This window comes from Echeneis naucrates, chromosome 23, assembly GCF_900963305.1.
Source record: "Echeneis naucrates chromosome 23, fEcheNa1.1, whole genome shotgun sequence".
NCBI classification, from domain to species: Eukaryota; Metazoa; Chordata; class Actinopteri; order Carangiformes; family Echeneidae; genus Echeneis; species Echeneis naucrates.
This window is the reverse complement of record NC_042533.1, coordinates 1,310,461-1,331,727: the sequence shown is the minus strand read 5'-3', so window position 1 is coordinate 1,331,727 and position 21,267 is coordinate 1,310,461. Positions and strand designations below refer to the sequence as shown.

The 21,267-nt window shown below is 45.1% G+C and overlaps 2 protein-coding genes across 4 annotated transcripts; one reads left to right on the top strand and one right to left on the bottom strand.

Annotated features, from left to right (window-relative positions):
• Positions 1–218: 218 nt before the first annotated feature.
• Positions 219–14,851, top strand: upf2 (UPF2 regulator of nonsense mediated mRNA decay). 3 transcript variants are annotated; one of them, XM_029494724.1, is made up of 22 exons: positions 219–274; positions 767–798; positions 1,293–1,655; positions 1,794–2,573; positions 2,655–2,815; positions 2,933–3,115; positions 3,202–3,351; positions 3,626–3,729; positions 3,821–3,906; positions 4,251–4,359; positions 4,487–4,600; positions 4,693–4,809; positions 5,064–5,453; positions 5,880–6,155; positions 6,367–6,550; positions 8,485–8,633; positions 8,757–8,861; positions 8,980–9,078; positions 9,167–9,340; positions 10,768–10,909; positions 11,018–11,138; positions 12,009–14,849. In XM_029494724.1, the coding sequence occupies exons 3-22, from the start codon at positions 1,294–1,296 to the stop codon at positions 12,016–12,018; spliced, it is 3,816 nt and encodes a 1,271-aa protein (XP_029350584.1). In that variant the 5' UTR covers positions 219–274; positions 767–798; position 1,293; the 3' UTR covers positions 12,019–14,849. The 3 variants fall into 3 exon arrangements, with proteins under 3 accessions (XP_029350584.1, XP_029350583.1, XP_029350582.1); XM_029494723.1 differs by lacking the exon at positions 767–798 and having other exon boundaries at positions 234–274; positions 12,012–14,851; XM_029494722.1 differs by lacking the exon at positions 767–798 and having other exon boundaries at positions 234–274.
• On the bottom strand, positions 14,726–21,231 carry proser2 (proline and serine rich 2). Its single transcript, XM_029494725.1, has 4 exons — positions 21,122–21,231; positions 20,000–20,158; positions 17,735–17,993; positions 14,726–17,650 (listed from the first exon to the last, which is right to left on the bottom strand). The coding sequence occupies exons 2-4, from the start codon at positions 20,075–20,077 to the stop codon at positions 16,263–16,265; spliced, it is 1,725 nt and encodes a 574-aa protein (XP_029350585.1). The 5' UTR covers positions 20,078–20,158; positions 21,122–21,231; the 3' UTR covers positions 14,726–16,262.
• Positions 21,232–21,267: the final 36 nt, after the last annotated feature.

Sequence of the window (21,267 nt, the reverse complement as noted above, 5' to 3'; positions counted from 1 at the left end):
GTTAAAACGCCTTTAGATGAATAGGGGTCGAACGCAATGCCTGTAAATATGCAAAAGCAATTTTAATGAAACAAAATAGGCGGTAATTTACTGATTAAATCAAATTTATTTAAAATAGAACAATCCAGCGCAAACATCTAAAACAACCCGAAAACAGGAGTTATTAAAAGATATTTTCAGTAAGGCATAATGTGAGAGACCTTAATGACGGGGTCCTACGTCTTTCACGGAAACCAACGTTAATGACCGATGTTTGTTATGCTACAGTTAGCAGGTAAATATTTTACATTTACCGCAACATTTACACAAAAATACGAGTTGCCAGGCAATGATGTATATCGTATATCATCTTAACCTCCCGCTGTGAGGGCTCAACACGCACTAACTGCCAGTTTAACGCTGCCAAAACGTTTGTTTACATTCGTCCATTCAAGTGGCCTAGCTAACGGCGTTAGCTTTGCCAATGCTAACTGTGGTTTTTGTCACGAATGTGTGTTTGCATGTTTGAAACTTGACAGCCGCATTTATCGAAATATAAAACGGACTACAGTCTCATAAAATTTTAAGGTTAAATTTCATTTATGTCCCTCACAAAGAAGCGAGCTGACGTTAGCATGCTAAAATAGCGGCTAACAAGCGCTGTCTGCTTCGACGCTGCTGCGTGTGTGTGTGTGTGTGTGTGTGTGTGTGTTTCAGATGAAATGAAACAGGCGGGCATGTGATGATTTTATTAAATTGAACTTTATTTTATTCACTTTTCTGTCAGACGTGCAACAAGGCCTAGGCGGCATCTACCTGGTGAGAAACACGTTATTTTGAACAAGTTTTCAGTTTCATTTCTCTGAATTTGTCCATTTAGCCACCGAGTGTAAGTGAATAAACCTACTCATTGAGGATCAGTCAAGAGTGGTTCAACACTGTCTTCCTGTGCTTCCATTCATTCAGCGAGATGCCAAATTAAATCTGTCGTCAAGACAAATCATTGTGAATCATTGGCATCCATCATGTCGGTTACATTATCATTAAACAGAACAGTTATCAGTAAAAACAAGAATAAAACAACAAAATTGTTGTTCATTTTCAGTTTCCACCAACACACACACAGACACACATCGATTAGCTGTGCCATCTTTCATCTGACCACAAGTCTTTTGTTTTGATTTACTTTAAAGTGCATCATTCTCATGAAATGAATCCCAATTAATATAGTGCTGCAACAAATGATTAGGAGAATGCTTTTGGACTCTGGATGTGGAGTTGCTGAGCAATTGTTTCTTGCTGTCTTTCTTCAGTATGCCTGCTGAACGTAAGTGCTCAGTAAACATGGATGAGAAAGACGTTTGCTCCTTTAGCAACAAGGAAAAAGAAAAGGACAGAGATGGTGAGAGAAGACCAGCTCGCGATAAAGTAAAAGATGAGGCCAAAATGAGCGGTAAAAAAGATGGCGGCAAGGAGGAGAAGAGAAAGCGCCTAGAGGAGGAAAAGAAGAAAAAGGAGGAAAAGGAGAGAAAGAAGAAAGAGGAGGAAAAACAGAAAGCAGAAGACGAACAGAAGAAGAAAGAAGAGGAGGAGAAGAGGCAGCAAGAAGAGCAGGAGAAGAAACTGCAAGAGGAGGAGGCCAAAAGACAACGTGAAGAAGAGGCAGCTCTCCTGAAGTAAGTCATGGTTAACTTTGCTGTTGTCATAGAAATATAAGAAAAAAAGAGTCATTTTCTCAGTTTTTCACACCAAAGTCGACCAAACGTAGTTTTGCTTACTTCATGTACTTTTTCTGTTATACCTAATTTCTGCAGGGAAAAGGAGGAGGGGCATCAGCTGCACCAGGAGGCCTGGGAGCGCCATCAGTGCAGAAAGGAACTCCGCAGCAAGAACCAGAACGCCCACGAGGGTCGGCCTGAAGAGGCCTTCTTCAGCCGACTGGACTCCAGCCTTAAAAAGAACACTGCCTTTGTCAAGAAGCTGCGCACTCTGACCGAACAGCAGCGAGATTCACTCTCCAACGACTTTGCCTCGCTGAACCTCAGCAAGTACATCGGTGAGGCTGTGAGCTCTGTTGTTGAGGCCAAGCTGAAGATCTCTGATGTGGGCTGCGCTGTGCATCTGTGCTCTCTTTTCCACCAGCGATACGCAGAGTTTGCACCGTTACTGTTACAGGCATGGAAGAAGCACTTTGAGGCGAGGAAGGAAGACAAGGCGCCCAATGTGAGCAAGCTGCGCACAGATCTGCGCTTCATTGCAGAGCTCACCATCGTTGGCCTCTTCACAGACAAAGAGGGCCTGTCGCTGATTTATGAACAGCTGAAGAACATTATTGGCACCGACCGGGAGACACACACTCATGTGTCTGTGGTAATCAGCTTCTGTAAGCACTGTGGGGACGACATTGCCGGTCTGGTTCCCCGCAAGGTGAAACTGGCTGCTGAGAAGTTCGGCTTGTCTTTCCCTCCGAGTGAGATCATCAGCACAGAGAAACAGCAGCCTTTCCAGAACCTTCTTCGAGAGTACTTCACATCACTCACCAAACACCTGAAGAAGGACCACCGGGAGCTGCAGAACATTGAGAGGCAGAACAGGTGAACACTCCTTTCCGCAGGGAAAACTGCTTCTTAGTCACATTTTGTTGCTCACTTTGATTCAACCTTTTTCCTCTTTAGGCGAATCCTACATTCCAAAGGGGAGCTGAGTGAGGACAGACACAAGCAGTATGAGGAGTTTGCCACTTCCTACCAAAAGCTGCTGGCTAACACTCAGTCACTGGCTGATTTGCTGGATGAAAACATGCCAGAGCTACCTCAGGACAAGACTGTGCAGGAGGGTCTGTTTCCAGAATGATACCGAATATATAGGCAACACTACATGTTTTTATTTTAAATCAAGTGAAATGGTTGGATTAACATGAATGTGCCATATTTTTTTTCCCCTACTTTCTCAGAGCACGGTCCTGGCATTGATATTTTCACCCCTGGGAAGCCTGGAGAATATGACCTGGAGGGAGGGATATGGGAAGATGAAGATGCTCGTAACTTCTATGAGAACCTGGTGGACCTGAAGGCCTTCGTCCCTGCCATTCTCTTCAAGGACAACGAGAAGAGCGGCCAGGGCAAAGAGAAGGAAGGTATGTTTAATGATCACCTGTCAGATGAAGGAAGAGTTTCTCTTTGAGTTCTTCTGTATTCTGACTGTTGTGTCTGGCTGGTGCAGATGGGAAAGAGGGGAAGGACACAGCCAGCACCACAGAGGAGCTGGAGCTGGAGCTGGAGGCTCTGGACATCACTGATGAACCTCTGGAAATGGAGGGAGCAGATGAGGCAGAAAATGAAGAACTGGCCAAGAAACTGTTGGATGAGCAAGGTAAAGGAGAGAACCGCCGAGTGGAAACTGAATTTTACATTTCACATTCCTGAGTTACTTTTAGGTAAAGCTCACACCTCAGTTGTGACCACGACCACATCAATCCCACATCCATTTCAAAGACGCATGGACACTATAAGATAGACAGCACAATTTTCTTAGCAATCAGGGAGTGTCCCCACCTGTGGTGGTCATTTTTAAAAGCATCAGTTATAGAATCTGCCACACTTTTTTTTTTTTTTTTTTTTTTTTTTTTAAATCTCTGCTTGTGTAGAACAAGAGGACGAGGAGGCCAGTACAGGGTCCCACTTGAAGCTAATCGTGGACGCATTCATCCAGCAGCTCCCCAACTGCGTCAACAGAGACCTCATAGACAAGGTGATGAGATCAGATTTTATGTTGAGATTATATAAATAAATTGACAGAATTATGACAGTATTTTATTCACGTTTCCACCTAACTTGTGCAGGCTGCCATGGACTTCTGCATGAACATGAACACCAAATCCAACAGGAGGAAGCTTGTCCGAGCTCTCTTCACCGTCCCCAGGCAGAGGTAAAGCTGCACTAATTTCACTTCTTTCATTGGATTGGTTCCTGCCCCCTCACGACCCTGCAAGCAAAAACACTATGGAAAATGAATGGATGCTGGATGAATGTTAGATTGTTACCTTCAAACAGCAGCAGGTGGCGCTGTTGTTTTAATAATCACTTGAAGATGTATTTTCCAAGCTGCAATTGTAGAATGACAGAAACTTATAGCTGCTGTTGATTTTCTTGTTTTTTAGAAAGGGCAGTGAACTTAATTATCTCTTTTTGTATGAAATATTTGCACAGGTTGATATGTTAACATGAATACAAATGAAAATGACCAACAGATCCCTGACCCTTCTCTCTCAGGTTGGACTTGCTGCCCTTCTACTCTCGCTTGGTGGCAACTCTTCATCCCTGCATGTCAGATGTGGCAGAGGACCTCTGCTCCATGCTGAAGGGAGACTTCAGGTTTCATGTATGTCCTGAAAACTACGTTTCATCCTGTTTTTTGTGCTGTCATATCTTTACTCTATTACAGTATTATGTAAGACAAGGTTGTAATGCTTATGATAACTTTGTTGTGCTGATGTTTTTCCTTTTAGATTCGGAAGAAGGATCAGATCAACATCGAGACCAAAAACAAAACGGTCAGATTCATCGGAGAACTGGCCAAGTTTAAGATGTTCTCGAAAACTGACACGCTGCACTGTCTGAAGGTGTGTGATCAGTCTCTGTCTGAGGTCTGAAGCTCTGTGTCTGAGCTGATCTGTTTGAATGTTTGGACTGAGCTGTGTGTGTGGTCCTGCAGATGCTACTGTCTGACTTCACACATCACCACATAGAGATGGCCTGCACACTGCTGGAGACCTGCGGCCGCTTCCTGTTCAGATCCCCCGATTCCCACCTGCGAACCAGCGTCCTGCTGGTCAGTACCCATCAGTCCTTATAGTGGGTCAGCCCAATTCCTGATCAGATAAAGACAGAAACTTTAAGTTTAGTTCAGAGTGTGTCTTTGTTTTGTTTTTGTTTTTTTTTTTCTTGTTTTCTGAGCTATCATCTACTACGGTGAACAGCATCTTTAAAGAGTGACGTACAATAAGCTGAGGTTGTGCAGATTCTGAATATATGGAGACTTGATGACAGCTCCAAAGTCTTTATGTGAAACTGTTTGTTTTTCAGGAGCAAATGATGCGTAAAAAGCAGGCCCAGCATTTGGATGCCCGCTACGTGACGATGGTGGAGAATGCGTACTACTACTGCAACCCTCCACCCATGGAGAAGACGGTGAAGAAGAAGAGGCCGCCACTGCAGGAGTATATCCGCAAGCTGCTCTACAAGGACCTGTCCAAGGTCACCACTGAGAAAGTGCTTAGGCAGATGCGCAAACTTCCATGGCAGGACCCCGAGGTCAAGAGCTACCTGATCTGCTGCATGGTCAACATCTGGAACGTCAAGTACAACAGCATCCACTGTGTGGCCAACCTGCTGGCCGGCCTGGTGGCCTACCAGGAGGATGTGGGCATCCACGTGGTGGACGGCGTGCTGGAAGACATCCGGCTGGGCATGGAGGTAACAATGATACTGACTAAAGCGTGTCTGTGTTTAATCGAGCGGTGAGGTAATAGACGGTATGAGGGCAGACGAGCAGAATCTTTACTGACAGTTTCGACAGGTGATTGAGGAGGAAGCCATGTTGTTACTGTCATCAGACCAAGGAACGCTGCTACATGTTGCAGCACACGTGAGGCCGCCGCCTGGCTTCCTCTGAGCTTAAGTCATGTTTTAATAACGTTTCAAGAGACATCCTGCAATACTAAAGAAAACAATGCTCAATCCGCATCTATCAGTCAAAATTATATAACTCTCATAGCTCATCCTTTTTCTTTTTGGTTGTATTTTACTTAAAATATTGATTCGATACTTGTGGTTGACACACATCACATTTCTGGGTTCAAAAAGTCAGAAGTCTCAATGCAACTTCCTGTCCGTTCCCAGGTCAACCAGCCCAAGTTCAACCAGCGGCGGATAAGCAGCGCCAAGTTCCTGGGTGAGCTCTACAACTACCGGATGGTGGAGTCGGCCGTCATTTTCCGGACCCTCTTCTCCTTCATCTCCTTTGGGGTGAATCAGGACGGCAGCCCCAGCCCTCTGGACCCCCCCGAGCACCTTTTCCGCCTCCGTCTGGTCTGCACTTTGCTCGATACCTGTGGCCAGTACTTCGACCGCGGCTCCAGTAAGAGGAAGCTGGACTGTTTCCTCATCTACTTCCAGGTTCGCATGCTCATGCATTTATATGAATTTTTCTCAATTAATCAATGACTAAGCAACAGAATCGATTAGTTGTTGCAGCTCTAGAATCTGTGGAATCTACCTACTGTTGCCATCTTTGTCAGGTCTCTCCAGCAAATGATGATTAATCCAAAGAGGTTTCTTTGTCAGACAAAGGGTGAATTTATAAAGCGATGTGGTGTAACCTCTGCAGCGCTACATTTGGTGGAAGAAGAGCATTGATGTCTGGACCAAGGACCACCCATTCCCCATCGACATCGACTACATGATCAGCGACACCCTGGAGCTGCTCAGGCCCAAGATGAGGCTCAGCTGCTCCCTAGAGGAAGCCACCAAACAGGTCAATGACCTGGAGAGGGAAGTGCTCGTCAAGCTCGGTAAGCGTGACATAAGTATGGTCGTGTCTGAAGTGTCTGTATCTAATTAGAGCGTGTGCAGAAAGGATGTGAGTGTGCAGCAGCTGGTCTCTCCAGTCAATCTGCTCTCCGTTGTCCTGGTTGAGCAACATTCCCTGCTGTGTGGGAGGATGACACGGCTGCATCACTCCTCACTCAGGTTTAACTCAGATAAAGACACACACACTCAATCAGACAATACAGAGGTGAATTAAAAGTAATGAATGAAATGAAGTGAATGACGTCTGCAGTGTAACTATTCTTAGCATAAGTGCTTCACCTGAATAGACTTGTCTCCACCAAAAATGTTGCTGGCATTTTTGTTTGTTTCATTTAATTAATTAATGTAATAATTTATTTTCATAATAATCAGCTATTTTCTGTGCTAAGAATACACAAGGTCTGACCTTGAAGAGTGTTGAGCTCTTGGTCTTTTACTCTATTGTAGAGCAGCGGTTTTCAAAGCTTTGATTGGCTACAGCTCCCACGTCACTTCAATGGGCTCAGTAATTATTTATCTTTTATAAAATTGCACAAAAAGGTGTTAAACTTTGATGATAAATAAGTTTTTTTTAAAAGACGTTTAAATGAGATGTTTTAAATGTTGAGAGTATCTACTGACAATGCAGATATTTTATTCTGAACCTTGAGGGAACTTCCTCAAATTATAAGAATTTTTTTATCAACTCCACAAAGATGGTTCGCATTTCATATAAACAGCATCCGAGTTGTCACAGCCTCCAGTGGGCGGAGTTAACGTTTACATTTTTACTCTGCACATTCCAAGTGAGCACCTTGAAACTGTGCCACCAAACCAGTGTCAATGTGGTCACAAGTCACTCAGTATTTCTGCTATTTACCTTCAGGCTTCTGTAGCTGCTTAAAGGAAACAAATGGCACAGTTTTTCATCTTCAAACCCATAAAACAGCCGTCACATGTCTGAAAACTGGATTAACTACCTTGTCATTGTACCACCACTTGGACTAGTTCCAGATTCCTTCCCTCTTTATCCAGGTGGAGCCCGTTTTAAGGGTTTCATGTCAGGTTTCATCGAGTGCTTCCAAACCTAAAAAATGCTGCTACACAAGTTTGTTTTCATTTTTACATTCCTCTCTAATCTTTGTGTGTTACTTTATTTCTATGGAACTTATATTTATTATTAGTTTTACTTCTTTGTGTCCGTCTTTTAATTAATTTGTATCATTTATATTAAATTTTTATTTAAACAACTGAGAAGCAGACAGAAGTAGACACAGATTCTTTTCTGCAGTTTATCAGACAGAAACAAGAGGAAACAATGTTTTAATCATAGACACATATTTTATCAGCTTATCGTTGGTTTAAATATGAAAATCTTACTGAGCACATTAACAAGTTATCATAGTTTCTGATTAAATGTAATAAAGTTGAAGTATATGTGCCCACTTGAGGTGTTTGTGGTTTAAATTTCTCATATTCTCATGTCTCACTAATATATCAGTATATAAAGGAAATATTCAAAACTGTACTGTACTGTGTGTGTGTGAGTGACAGGGTGATGGATAAGGATTAGAGGCCCCCCGTTTAAACAGTGCTGCCATTGTTTCACTGTTCATACCTGAACCAGGATCAAACATTCCTCCATCTCTGAGTCACACCAGACCTGATCTTCAGCTTCAGGCGTCCTGCTCAACTTCATCTTCTCCCTGTCATCAAATTGGCGTTATTAGTTTCTGTAATTGGTTGCACTTATTTTCCAGGTTGAATAATGAAACAAAAATTCCCTCGTGAATATGTTTCCCTTACAGCTGCAGCTTTTCTCACTGGGGTGCTGCTCTTCCTGGTTGGGTGTGGCCGAAGGTGTTCATTATCTCGATCGTGATATAATTATGTGTGAAACTAATGATCACATGTCGCACACTGTGTTTCCATGAAGGTCTGGCCATGGGGAAAGATGGCCGCTCCAGCGCCATGAGTGAGGGGGAGGGGCTCGACGAAGAAGACGACGACGATGATGAAGAGGGAGGTGCCGAGACTGAGGAGCAGTCAGGCAATGAAAGCGAAATGAACGAACAGGAAGAGGATGTGAGTGTTGGTCTACGATTGGAATTCTAGTGTCTGTCTAAACAAACTCATCTTTCCTTGTGTTGGTCTAAATTTCAAATGTTAGACTTTATTAAGTCTCTTTTTATCTGTTCTCTCTTATAGGATGGCTCAGAAAATGAAGAAGAAGAGAGGGAGGAAGAGGAAGAGGAGAACACCGACTACCTGACTGACTCCAATAAGGAAAACGAGACAGATGAGGAAAATAATGTAAGATGGAACATGCACTGGAAGCAGCAGATAATCTTGTAAAAGAATGAATCTGCTCTTCAACGTGCTCTATAATCACCACAATGACACATCAGGTTGATTTGCTGCCTGTGTGCAGGAGGTGACGATCCGTGGTGGCGGCTTGAAGCACGTGGCGTGTGCTGAGGATGAGGATTTCATTCAGGCTCTGGATAAGATGATGCTGGAGAACCTGCAGGTGTGGCATCCAGGTGTAAACACAGCGATTCCTCTGCAGCCGCAGATTGACAGTGAAAGGTGACTCGTGTTTGTTTGTGTCACCGCAGCAGCGCAGCGGCGAGGCGGTGAAGGTGCACCAGCTGGACGTGGCCATTCCTCTGCAGCTGAAGAGTCAGCTGAAGAAAGGCGGCTCCGGACAGACCTGCATTGGGGAGGGAGACTCGGACATCTCGGACACCATGCAGTTCGTCATGCTCACTCGAAAGGGCAACAAGCAGCAGGTAAGATGCACGGAGAGCAGCGGCGGCTGTCAGAATCCTTCCCTCTGTTTTACTCCAGATATCCTCTCTCCCTTTCTCGGCCAGATGGGATATGTAGCTCTGGGTCGACCTTAAGAAGGCGCCCAGGAGGTGCAGAGATGCCTTTGTATCCATACAGATGGAGCTGCCTTTTACCAGAAGATTCACTCACTTTCTCACTATACCCGGGGCAGATTTTTGCCACCAGGGGCTGCTGAGAGAAACTTCTTCCTGTAGTTCAGAGGAGCAGCTTCCATCATCTGAGTCCTTCTCAGCTCGTCCTGGTTGTTTTAGTGTGGTGAAGAGTAGCGAAGCTTTTACCCCAAAGAGGGACCTAAGGGCCCTGGACATGTCTTTAGTTCCCAAACAAATGTCCATAAATAAACACGGCAGCAGGACTGAGTGTCAGACACAAGGAGAGGAGTGGCTGCAGTCTCACTGTCTCTGAAACTCACTCACACTCTCGCTGAGCCCCAGAATAATATTGACTCTGGACTCAGCTGTGTGTGAAGTTGTCTTGAGTTTTTTGTGAGGGCCGGTCTGGACCATGAGGCCACTTTAAAGGTTACGTTCTCAGTTTTACCTGCAGCAGAAACAGGCTCTGAACATTTACACATTATAAGATGTTTTATGTGAATTTGTTTGGAATAAGTTTCTTTCACTACCATCCAGCAGTTAGAGAGCAGTGTGTGTGTGTGTGTGTGTGTGTGTGTGTAGGAATGTGTGGTTTGAGGGCAGAGGCTGGTTCTTGAGCAGCAGGGTGTGTCCAACTTTCAGCACGAGCGCCGAGGTTTAATGAAGCATTGAGTCGACACGACTTCGCTCAGACACACGCGAGCCACAAACACAAGAAAATCACTTTTCATATGAAGTTTGTGGAGAACACAGATCATCTTTGTGTTGGTGAGGAGTTTGGATGGAAAACGACTTTACAGTGTGTGTAAACACACGCGGCCTCAACAGACTGACTGAAGCAGTGAATCAAAGCATCCTCTGTTTGTGTGTTTGACTGCCTTCACTTCCTCTCCCTGGACTTTACACCCGTCCATGGCCGGATTTACCTCAGACGGGGGCAGTAGTTTTCTTGTCAGGCTCTTACCTGAGCCCCACCATTGATGGTATTTTTATTATTTACAACCACACCCAGAAACCAGCAACTGCTAAAGGTAGCTGTTAAGGTCCATGAAGTATCTGCTGACCTGTTGATAAGAGGAGCTGTTTTTTTTTTTTTTAACCAAAAGTATATTTTTTTTATGGATATCAACACTTCAAAATTAAAAACAGGGGAACCTTCAAAAATAATAATTAACAACTACACTATAAACTAAAGTGTAGATCACGTACAGGTGAGATGTGATTGTGGACAACCTTTTGTGTTTGTCCCATCAACGTGTGTTTCTCGTCAACAGTTTAAGATCCTGAACGTTCCCCTGTCATCACACTTGGCGGCAAATCACTTCAACCAGCAGCAGGCAGAACAGGAGGAGCGCATGAGGATGAAGAAACTAACCCTGGACATCAACGAGAGGCAGGAGCAGGAAGACTACCAGGGTACGACCCGAAGGCCGTGGCCGCCAAGGCTACATGAAAACGACCAGTTTCACCGCTATAGAGTCGCACATCTTTAACCCGCCGTCCGCTTTATTGTGTGTCCTACAGAGATGATGCAATCTCTCGCACAGCGTCCAGCTCCGGCCAACACCAACCGTGAGCGTCGGCCTCGTTACCAGCACCCGAAAGGAGCCCCCAACGCCGATCTCATCTTCAAGACTGGAGGAAGGTGAGACACGTAGACGAGGCCGGCGCCGCCGCGACACTCGTCATCGCCTTCATTACTGACCCCTCCCACTTCCTTCCTTCATCAGTATCTCTTCGATTGGAGTGAAAAGGGCAAGAAATGAAAGGCGAGAGAATCGAGAAAGACAAAAGAGACGAGACAGGACAGACAAGCAGGAGAGAAACCTGAGAAATGTCCCGGAGTAGTTTAGAGCAGAGACCAAGATTCAGCAACTTAGTTCAAAAGAAAACAGCGAGGACTTCCTGTTTACATCTGCACTTTAAACAGATCTGAATTTCAGCTCAGCTGATGTAAGATTATTTATTTCTTTTTAAAAGTTCTGAAAACGAGTGGAAATAAAGATTCCTTTAAGTTCACGTTTAAACTTCAACAGCAACCTGTATGGGTTTTTATTTTTTACTGCCGCATGTGGCTCACATCTCATCAGCTGATTTACAGTTTGATTACAGTTTCAGCTGGTTGACTCTCAGGACACACAGCTAAAAGAGAGAGACACTGGAGGAGACCAAACAGTGAGGTAAAACAGAGAGGGACGCTGGAGGAGACCAAACAGTGAGGTAAAACAGAGAGGGACGCTGGAGGAGACCAAACAGTGAGGTAAAACAGAGAGGGACGCTGGAGGAGAACAAACAGTGAGGTAAAACAGAGAGGGACGCTGGAGGAGAACAAACAGTGAGGTAAAACAGAGAGGGACGCTGGAGGAGAACAAACAGTGAGGTAAAACAGAGAGGGACGCTGGAGGAGACCAAACTCAGCAACAGCAGTGAAAACTAACATTGAGACAGATGCTGATAGAAAAGTTGTTTTGGTTGCTCAGCACCTCTACAGTAAATGTCCTGCTCTGTCCTCCAGGAGACGCTGATCCAGGTCTGGGTCCGGACTGAACGAGCGAGCAAATGAACGAGAGCGGAAGAGAGAGCGAGAGAGAAGATCGGAGAGGAAACCGGTCGACAACAAGGGAACGAGTCCTCCAGACACCCACTGATGATGCCGGGGAAGACCAAACCCCCCCCCCACTCCCCCACTCCCCTCATACACCCCCCTTCCCCCCGACCCAAACATAGACTCCTCCCCCGCCGAGCGAGGCCTGAGGAGGAGAGACCCGACTGGGAGCCTGGGGGTGGGGGGTTAGAGGTCGAGGGTCAGACAGATTGCTCTCTTTTCTTTTTTTTGTCTGTTGGCTGAGATGACAAAAAAAATTACACAACTGTCTGGACCAACTACAAAGACGACTGGACACCTGACCGGCCGATGGCGAGGCGGACAGGGGGGGCGGGAACGGACGGATCACCTCCCGCCGACGCACCAGCCAGAGGAGCTGGAGTTTAAAACCTGCGAGTGGGGAAACATTTACACGAGACTAGAAAAGGATACCGGCTTTTCTTTCTTCTTACATTTTTTTTTTTTTTTTTGACTCGGGAACAGGCCTGCTCGGTCTGAAGCAGCACTGCAACAGAGACAAAGGACGGGACGGCGAGGATTTAACACTGGTGGTGCGTTCACAGACTGCTCACTCAGTGACGCAGAAGAAGACGATGACGACACAGAAAAGTGGCTGATGGTTTGGTCCTTTAAAGACCATTTATATTACTGATCAATCTGCTGAAGACCTAGAGAAGCGTCTGTAAAACGTCAGAGAAAGGGCTGTCATCTTTTCACCAACTGAAACAGCCCAAAACAGAAAAATATTTATTTTCACTGACCAATAAAATGAAGAAAATCATGAAATCCTCAATTTGTGAAGCTACAGTCAGTGAATTTTACCTAAAAAAGTTTGTTAAAGCATCAAAAGTAGCAGATGGTGTTTTGTTGAGTTAAAGGCCTCAGCTCAGTGTCGCTGCGTCTACCTGTAAATTTAGTTATTTACACCTTCTCACCCGCACTCAGCAGCCTCCCAATGATCCGTTCTGTCGTCTGTCGCTAATTTCTGTGAAAACAGCAAACTTTAATTAAGTTTTAATGATAATTAGAGCCGAGCTGATTTGATTATAGACTCATTTGTCCCAAAGTCATCAAATAAAAACAACAGAATGGGAATCTCCCACCATCAGACACTTTTCCAGCTGTGCATCGTTCACGCTCCTGAGACATCTGGAACATGTTATCATGTGACCTGCCCACTGACGGACACCTCAGTGTACATACTCGTCGCTTCTGCATCGTTGAGTCAAGTTTTGTTGGTTTTTTTTCCTCTTGTCTGTGTTTTTGCTCTAGAATTGGGAGCATCTGAGAGTTTGTGTTGACAATATTCCGCTTGCTTTGATTTGGATTTGTGTGTCGTGTTTCTGACAAAAAGAAAGACGAGTGCCTGAGAGCCATCCTCGCTGACTGTCTTCTCTTAGGTTCAGTTTTTATCTGTCGAGCCTGTAGATGGATCAGTGTGCTCCGTGTTCTGCTGCATGGGCCTTTTCTGCACCAGCTCAGTGTCTCCTGTAGTAAAAGCTTCGTTGGCCCCACTTTAGTTTGTGTCTAGATTCAAAATGTATTGTTGCTTCTTCTGCCAACAAAAAAAAGTGACAGTGACAGATTGCAGCTTTGTGTCTCGGCTCATGACAGAGAAATAATCACAATAAATATATGAAGACGACATCAGTGAATCAGGTCCGTCATGTGTTTGTGGCGTTTGCGTGTTGCAGAGGGTGCGGCCTGTTTGTGAAGGTCTAATTACAAGGCAGCAAACAGAAGTATTTCCTCCCGCCCAAACTCCGATCAGGACTCGACCGGAGCAGGATCACTGTTCAAGGCTGTTTCACATCAGCTCTATTGTTTCCTCCTGCTCCTCCAAACCAGCCAGCACTGAAGAGCTTGGCAGCAGGAAGTGAGATTTTAATTCATCAATAATTTCATCTAATTGCCAGAAAAAATATATCCAAAGAGAACAAGTATCAACGTTTTACCTTTTGTGATCAGAGTTCCACAACATGAGATGTCATATAAAGTAAACGACAGCAGAAATCGGCGTTGAAGGTCGTTTAGTTACGTTTGAATGTTAACGAATGAGCTCAAGAGACAAGAAGTGGAGGGCATGTGACATAAACAGGCTTTTAAATGACGACCGAATCCAGCACGGACCAGGACCAGGAGCGTCCCACAGGTGTGACAGTTTATCAAAAATCAGGAGGAACAAAGTCTAAACTGGATGAACCAGAATTAGACACGTGGCCCTGAAAGATAAACGGTGGTGAGCGTCAGTCGCCCCCCCGATGATCCAGATGCCCTCACCGGGGGCATGAGTGCAGTAACTGCCCCCTGAAGGACCCCTCTGTTGAAATGTTATGTAACCGTCTAAAGTGCAGACAGTTTCCTTCAGTGCTGCTGCTGCTCGAGGTATAAGGAGTCCAGTGTGACGTGAAGAAGGTCTGAAAATACTAATTAAAAAAAACAGGAAGTTTAAAGATTCTGCTGCTTTTTGACATTTTGGAGAAACAGCTTTAACTTTTCTGCTGATTGTGCAGCCAAACGTTTTGTCCAGATTAACTTTACAACAACAGATAATGTGTAATTCTGCCAGCAGCACAAACGAGCGAATAAACCAAGGGAGAAGTTGGCCCTTTTCCCATAGACTTCAATACAGTCTAATTTCTGTTTTAATGGAAGAAAAACAACAGGAGATAAATACATTATTCTGTTTACTGTCTGAGCAGAGTACATAAAATACATAATGTGGATATTTGTGATCTTCCCACTCCCCACACATGGACGCACACACACACCAACAGACACACACAGTTACACAACATGTGGTTACACACTGTATATGTGTGCACCATCAGATACTTCAAAATGACTGTAGGTGAGCTACAGAAAACCGGAGTCTGTAAACAAAAATTCACAATAATATTCTCAGCGGAGAATTAGAAATATACTTCAGAGTTACTGTAGGTGGACTACAGAGGCCGGAGTCAGCATCAAACACACAAAACTCATACACTGACGCACACATACTCACACATTCATGCTACCACAACAGTTAAATAACACACATAAACAGCAAAGATATTGACAGGAATAAAAACACAACTGGCCCAGGATGTATTTCTGGACTCTGTGGTTTTAGTGCTTTGTACAATGGCCCCCCCTCCCTAAAGAGCAGTTTGGTTCTCCCTATGTGTAGTAAAAAAAACAAAAAAAAAAACAAACTAAACCGAACCCACAAACTCATTCCACAGTCTGTGGTTTGGTGTGGGAGGTTTGTCCGTGGAGTAAAAATATTCTGCAGCTCAGCTCAGCTCGACGTCCCGACTCCTCAGTCCGGGACGTCAATGCCGTCTCAACAGGTCAGAGGAATTCAAAGTGCTTTCAACTGTCCTCCCCCCTGAAAGTCCCCGACAGAAAAAAAACAAACAAACAAACTAAAATGCCCGAAGTCGGTGAACAAACTTGTAAAAGCAGAAAAGTTTCCTGTAACAGAGACGATAAAGACTTCACAGTCCGTGTGGAAGACAGAAATTCACTTATTGAAGGGAAAGTGACACAGAAACAAATAATATAAATAACTAAACTGAATTATCAGAACAAAAACATTTTCCGACTCTAGAGAAGATTCGTGAATTTCATTGTTTGTAGACTTAAAATTCGATGTGTAGCCTGATTACAGGGGCAGATCGACTGAACTGAGCTCTGCGCCCTGTTGCCCTCTGGTTTATCTACATATCTGAAAATGAAGGGCTCTTTCCACTCCAGGGAATATTGTGTTGTAGTGACGGACCAAACAGCTGCCTGTTTTGAGGATCCAGTAGAACCTTTTGCATTAAAAAGTAAAAAATACCGAATTACCTTTTAGTCTAGGCTCATTTTATGGAAACACGCCACAGAATCCACCCAGAGCTGACAAAGAAAATACATCCAGCCTTTTTCTTTACGATTTTGGTCAGAAATGGGGTCTAATGAAAAAACAAAACAACACACAAAGCTGAGACAGAAGAACAATGCTGCTCTTTGCAGCATCGGTTTGTCACAGAGGAGGTATATGATGTCTTGGATCAGAGTTTTCAGTTGATGTCAGGCTTTTGACTGAACAGTCTCAGATGTCGTACGTGTCTGTCACTGAGCGGGTCTATCTCAGTCCTCTGTCCGCTGCGTGTCACAGATCCGGACCGGAGACTTTCAGGAGTCTTTCAGCAGCCCCAGTTTCTTCAACGCCTCTCTGCGGGATTCGTTGGTGGCCCCCCGTCCTGAAAACTGCACAGTGATGCCCTGAGGGCGGAACATGGAGGCAGATTTCCGCCTATGATCGGGGGACAAAGCTTGCTGAGCTGTTTTCAAGGGAGCGACGGCGCCGTGGTAGGAGTGCCGAGGAGGCCTCGGGGCCGGGGCTGGCGCCGGAGCTCTGACGCTCTTTGTGTGGCTTTCTGGAGAACGGTTTAAACCCGCCGAAGGGTTGATGGTCCGGCTCTTTCCTCCATAACTGTTCAGCTCCGTTTTGGCAGGCAACATTTGACTTGTGCCAACGTGGGAGCTGAGGATGTCGGGCAAGTCGTTCCTGGTCACAGCTACCTGACCAGGTGTCATGACTTTGGACTTTCCTCCGTAGCTGTTGAACTCGCTGGGGTTCGCCAGAGCAGGTGGGAGGGGTTTTGGTTCAGGGCTGGTCTGAGGAGCTTCGGCTTCACCCCTGGAGAAAACAGAAGGGTTGACGACGATGGATTTCCCCCCGTAGCTGTTGAAGGCCAGCGAGGTGACCTCAGGTGGTGGGGGGTTGGCAGCCTTGTTTTCCAAAGGAGGTGGATGCTTGCTGCTTTGTGTCACAGCCGGTGGGGCGGGGCTCCGTTGGGAGTTTCTTTGTTCCTGGCTCTTCAGGGAACTTGTCTGCAGAATCTCTGCTTTTTTGGTCTCTGCAGATTTGGCGGTGGTTTCTGCACCTGTGCGAGGATTTTGAAAAGTGTCAGGAAGACCTGATGTACCCCCAGACATGGCGCGGTTCCTGTTTAGGCCCAGCTTAGACAAGGCCTCCATCCTGGATATGTCTGGGTTGGGGTCCTTGAAGGAAATGCTGCGGGAGGGAGTATTACGAGGCTTCTGCTCCAGGGCCTGCTGAGGCTCCTCCTGCAGCAGAGCGTGTGAAGTTCCTGTGAGGTTAGCCAGCATCTGTGCCCGCCTCTCGTAGATGTTCACATTAGCCAGAGACTGATTCTGATGCTCTTTGTTGCCATGTATCATGTTGATGTTTGCAGGGAAGCGGCTGGGCTTAGCAGAGGTAGGAGGACCCTGTTTCACAGGATGATCTGGTGGATTTTCAGATTCAATGCTACGACGGTGAAGGACCACGGAGGGAAGTAAGCTGGAGGATCCGCTCGCCTTGTTCTCTGCGATCTTCTGAGCAATCAGGACCGGAGTGGGAATGCAACCTGTAGGTTGGTAGGAGGATTGGTCTGTCGGCCCGTAGCTGCCACTCGGTAGGGGTGGGTTGTACTCCGAGGGCAGGTTGTCGGTTGAATCACGCCTTGGCTTAATGTCAAAGTGGCTTTCAGGAGTTGGCCCCATGCTCTGAAAATCTGGGAGGAACAAAGTGTAAAGTTAAAACCTGATAAAAACCACAAGCTCCAGTTTGTGTCAGAGCAGGAGCTGCAACACGTTACCTGGACTGGCGTGGTTGAAGGCCGGTTCTGGGTGGACCAGGTCTATGATATCCTGGTCTTTAGGACTGAGTGATCTGGCCATGAGGGGACTTGAGGTCACGGGTCCATCAACTTCTTGTCTGCCGCTGACGACGGGCTTGGCCTGCCCGGCCTTATGCTCGTCGTCCTGCAGACTCTTCTCCAGTGAGCCGATGGTGTCCTCGAAGAACTGGATGCACTCCTGCTCCTCCTGACTGAGACACAGCAGCGCGTTGTCTTCCTGTCGAGACCACAAGACAAAGACACAACGGTCAAAATTGCTAAAGCGAATATTTAACTTTATCTTTATTCACCAAACATCTTTCATTTAATCGGTTTGTTCATTAATTTGCTGTTTGTTTCTCATTCTTATAGTGTCGTTATTTCAAACTGATCCTCGACTTTCTTGTTTTGATTTTTAACAAAGAAACGCTGGACTCATCTTCAACCTCCTCTTCATCACGTTCCAACACATCCACCTGGACTTCCTCGTACAGTAGTCATGTGTACAGGGCGAACACAGGCCCGTTTGTTCCTGAATCCCCACCCTCCAAACCGCCTCCCCACCCTATATTTAGCTCCAATGCCCCTCTCCTCTGTTGCCCCTCCCTCCCCTCTCCAACATCCTCCAGAACTAGCTCGCTTGACAAACCTGCTTCACAAAGGAAAACAACAACACAACAAGGAATCCAGTAACAACACGTGACTACTGATTCAGCTGCATCGCTTCAGTCCCGATAAAGATCGAGGCTGAGAATTAAAAAATGCAGCACGAGGCTGAAAATGAAAAACACTGAAATCGTTCAAGTGTAAAAACAGCATTTAAAGTAAAACGTGTCAGCTTAAGGAACTCCTGAAACCAAAAGTCTTCCTGGTTCACAAGTTGGTTATCTGATTAGTATGAAATCAAACTCAGAAAGCTAACAATGTTTTGGCTCCAGGAGCTTTAGAGATGCTGTCAGCTGGATTCTGTTGCTTCTATACAGAAGCCCTGTTTCCAGTCGTAATGCTAAGCTTAGCTAAAATAACCAGCTGCAGCAGTTTACACTGAACTAAAGGAGAAATAAACTTTTTTTTCTTAGTTCTGTGCATAAACCAAAGAACCTCTTCAACACACATTTCAAACACAAATGAACAATGGAGATTTTTGATCACCAGCTATGTTGCACTGCAATTACAACAACAAGCTGCTTATTTGTGCTATTTTCAAGGTGATGACCTTCAGCTGGTCTGTTGCTGACACTGACATGTTAGCACCGCAACAAGGTCACGGAGAGTGATGTGGTGCTTCGCACATACAGACACACAAAGGACACCTGCAGCAACGCCCACCTGAAACCAATCAGAGAGAAACGCTGCTTTCAGCCGGAATGAAAGAGGCAAATTGAGCCAAAGCGGCTCAGGACCTAGAAAACTGCAGCCCGACCGGTCGGGGCTGTGTTGTGTGAGTGTCGTGATTGTCATCCCAGGGGCAGGTGTCGTCTCTCAGAGTCTAAGCTGACTGGGTGCTTTGTGTAAACACAGCATAAAGGTTTGAATAATCAGTTTTTCATCTGATACGATGTGTGTGTCGATTGTGTTGAGAACAACAATGGAACAAGACGACACAATACAAACCTTTGTGGCAGCAATATTCTCAACAACAGCCTCTAAATCGTCCTCAGTCCATAATTATCTGACACTTACAGGAAGTGTCGGTTCATTTATTTTTTGATAACTCGCATATGTTTGCCAAATTTTAGAGGAATAGCTGAAGTTGTTTCAGACTTTACATTGTGTTTGTTTAAGTACACAAAGTGTAGAAGCAACATATTGTGGTCGTAAGTCCGTAGTTGGTAATTTGTCTTTCCTATCTGGACCCTGAACCTGAAGCTGATCCTTCTGACTAACACTTAACATTTCCAGTTTCTGAGCTCTTTGGACTCTTTAAAATCTCGTCCGTCCCACAGGACCTGAACGCAGCGTCACAGGCAGCAGACTGAAGGTTATCCTGCAGTTATTGATCATTTTCTCATCGTTATGCTTTCTCTGTCTGAGATAGAGAAGCCTGATCGTTGATGAGTTCATGCTTTGTCTCTGAGCTCAGTGTCACTTTGAATTTGGCCAGCAAAAAATATTTTTGCAAAAAACTGAAATCGTCTGGACGGCATTCAACATTCAACGTGAGCTTGTTTGAAGACCACAATGTCTTTCCTACAATTCTTCCACGTTAAGCAGGAGACGCCGTGCTTCACTCTGGATACTTACGCCCAGTCTGGGGTTCCGGCCGGTTCCTCTGTTGACGGCGTGGCGGAGCTGAGGGTTGGCCTGCAGACGGACGTCCATGGTGCAAAGGTCAGAGGTCAGCTGGACATCTCGGGGAGGTTCATCCGGTCTCGCTCTGACGATTCATCTAATCTTCTGAGTCTGGAGATGCAGAGAAGGAACAAGACATCAGTCAGAGGTTACTAAAGGTCAAAGGGTCAAAAAAGGAAACCACTGGCTGACAGACAACAGGAAATAAAAGTCTTTTTTGATAGAAACGTCCTAAAATATATATAAGAGACGAATAATAAAATGAAATGAAAAATAATTTTATGTACTTCATCTGTTCTTTGCTTCCTCTGATTTAAAGTTTTTTTTTTTTTTTTGATACAGGAAGTGAACAGGTGAAAAAAGATCAGGGCTGACCATATCAGTGAGATAAGGAGTAAAAAGCTCATTCACTCAGTTGCTCAGCTTCAGGATCCAGCATCACAGCACAGACCATCACCTGAATGACCGGTTCACCTGGATCAGGTAGAGCTGGAAAACCAGATCCTGAAGCCGAAACCACAACAGCATTCCTCCATAATGCTGCTGCGATAAAGAGAGAAAAACTGGGACACCGAAAGCGACAAACCCTGAATATGTGATGGTGGGTAAGATGTGACAAAGACAGCTGAGACCAAAATCAAATAAAATATGTTAGTTATTTTATTGTGGTAGTAACTAAGGTGACTAATCCTGCCCGGCTTTAGTGTCATCTTCATTCCTTTAAAAGCAGCAGCGGCAGCAGCAAAGACCAAAGTCTGCATTCAAACTTATCGTTATCACCTCAGAGCAATAAACACAGCTGATTCAAAGATGCCTTTGTTATTTTCAACACCAACATTAAACCGAAAACATCCGTGAATAAACTGAGATGAAAAGAAAGGAACGAAACACACTTTTTTTTATCTGTGATGCTCAAGTGTGACCCAGAAATGCTTCAATTTATATCAGAAAACTTTTTTTTGTGCGTCTGTGGTGACATAACAAACGACACACTAATATAGTCAATAACAGAATAATATCATTATATTATAATCTAATATTAATTATAATCAAAGGACTTTGAAGTGGACTTACTCAGCAGATCTGTCATCGTAAGCGGTTTGTTGAATAAAGTTTTTGATTAAAGGTCCCGGTGGTTTGGCGCTCCTGGTGAACTCCGCGTGCGTAGTGACACCGGCGCGCATCACGACGCGCCATTTTTAAGGCGCGCGGAGACTCCG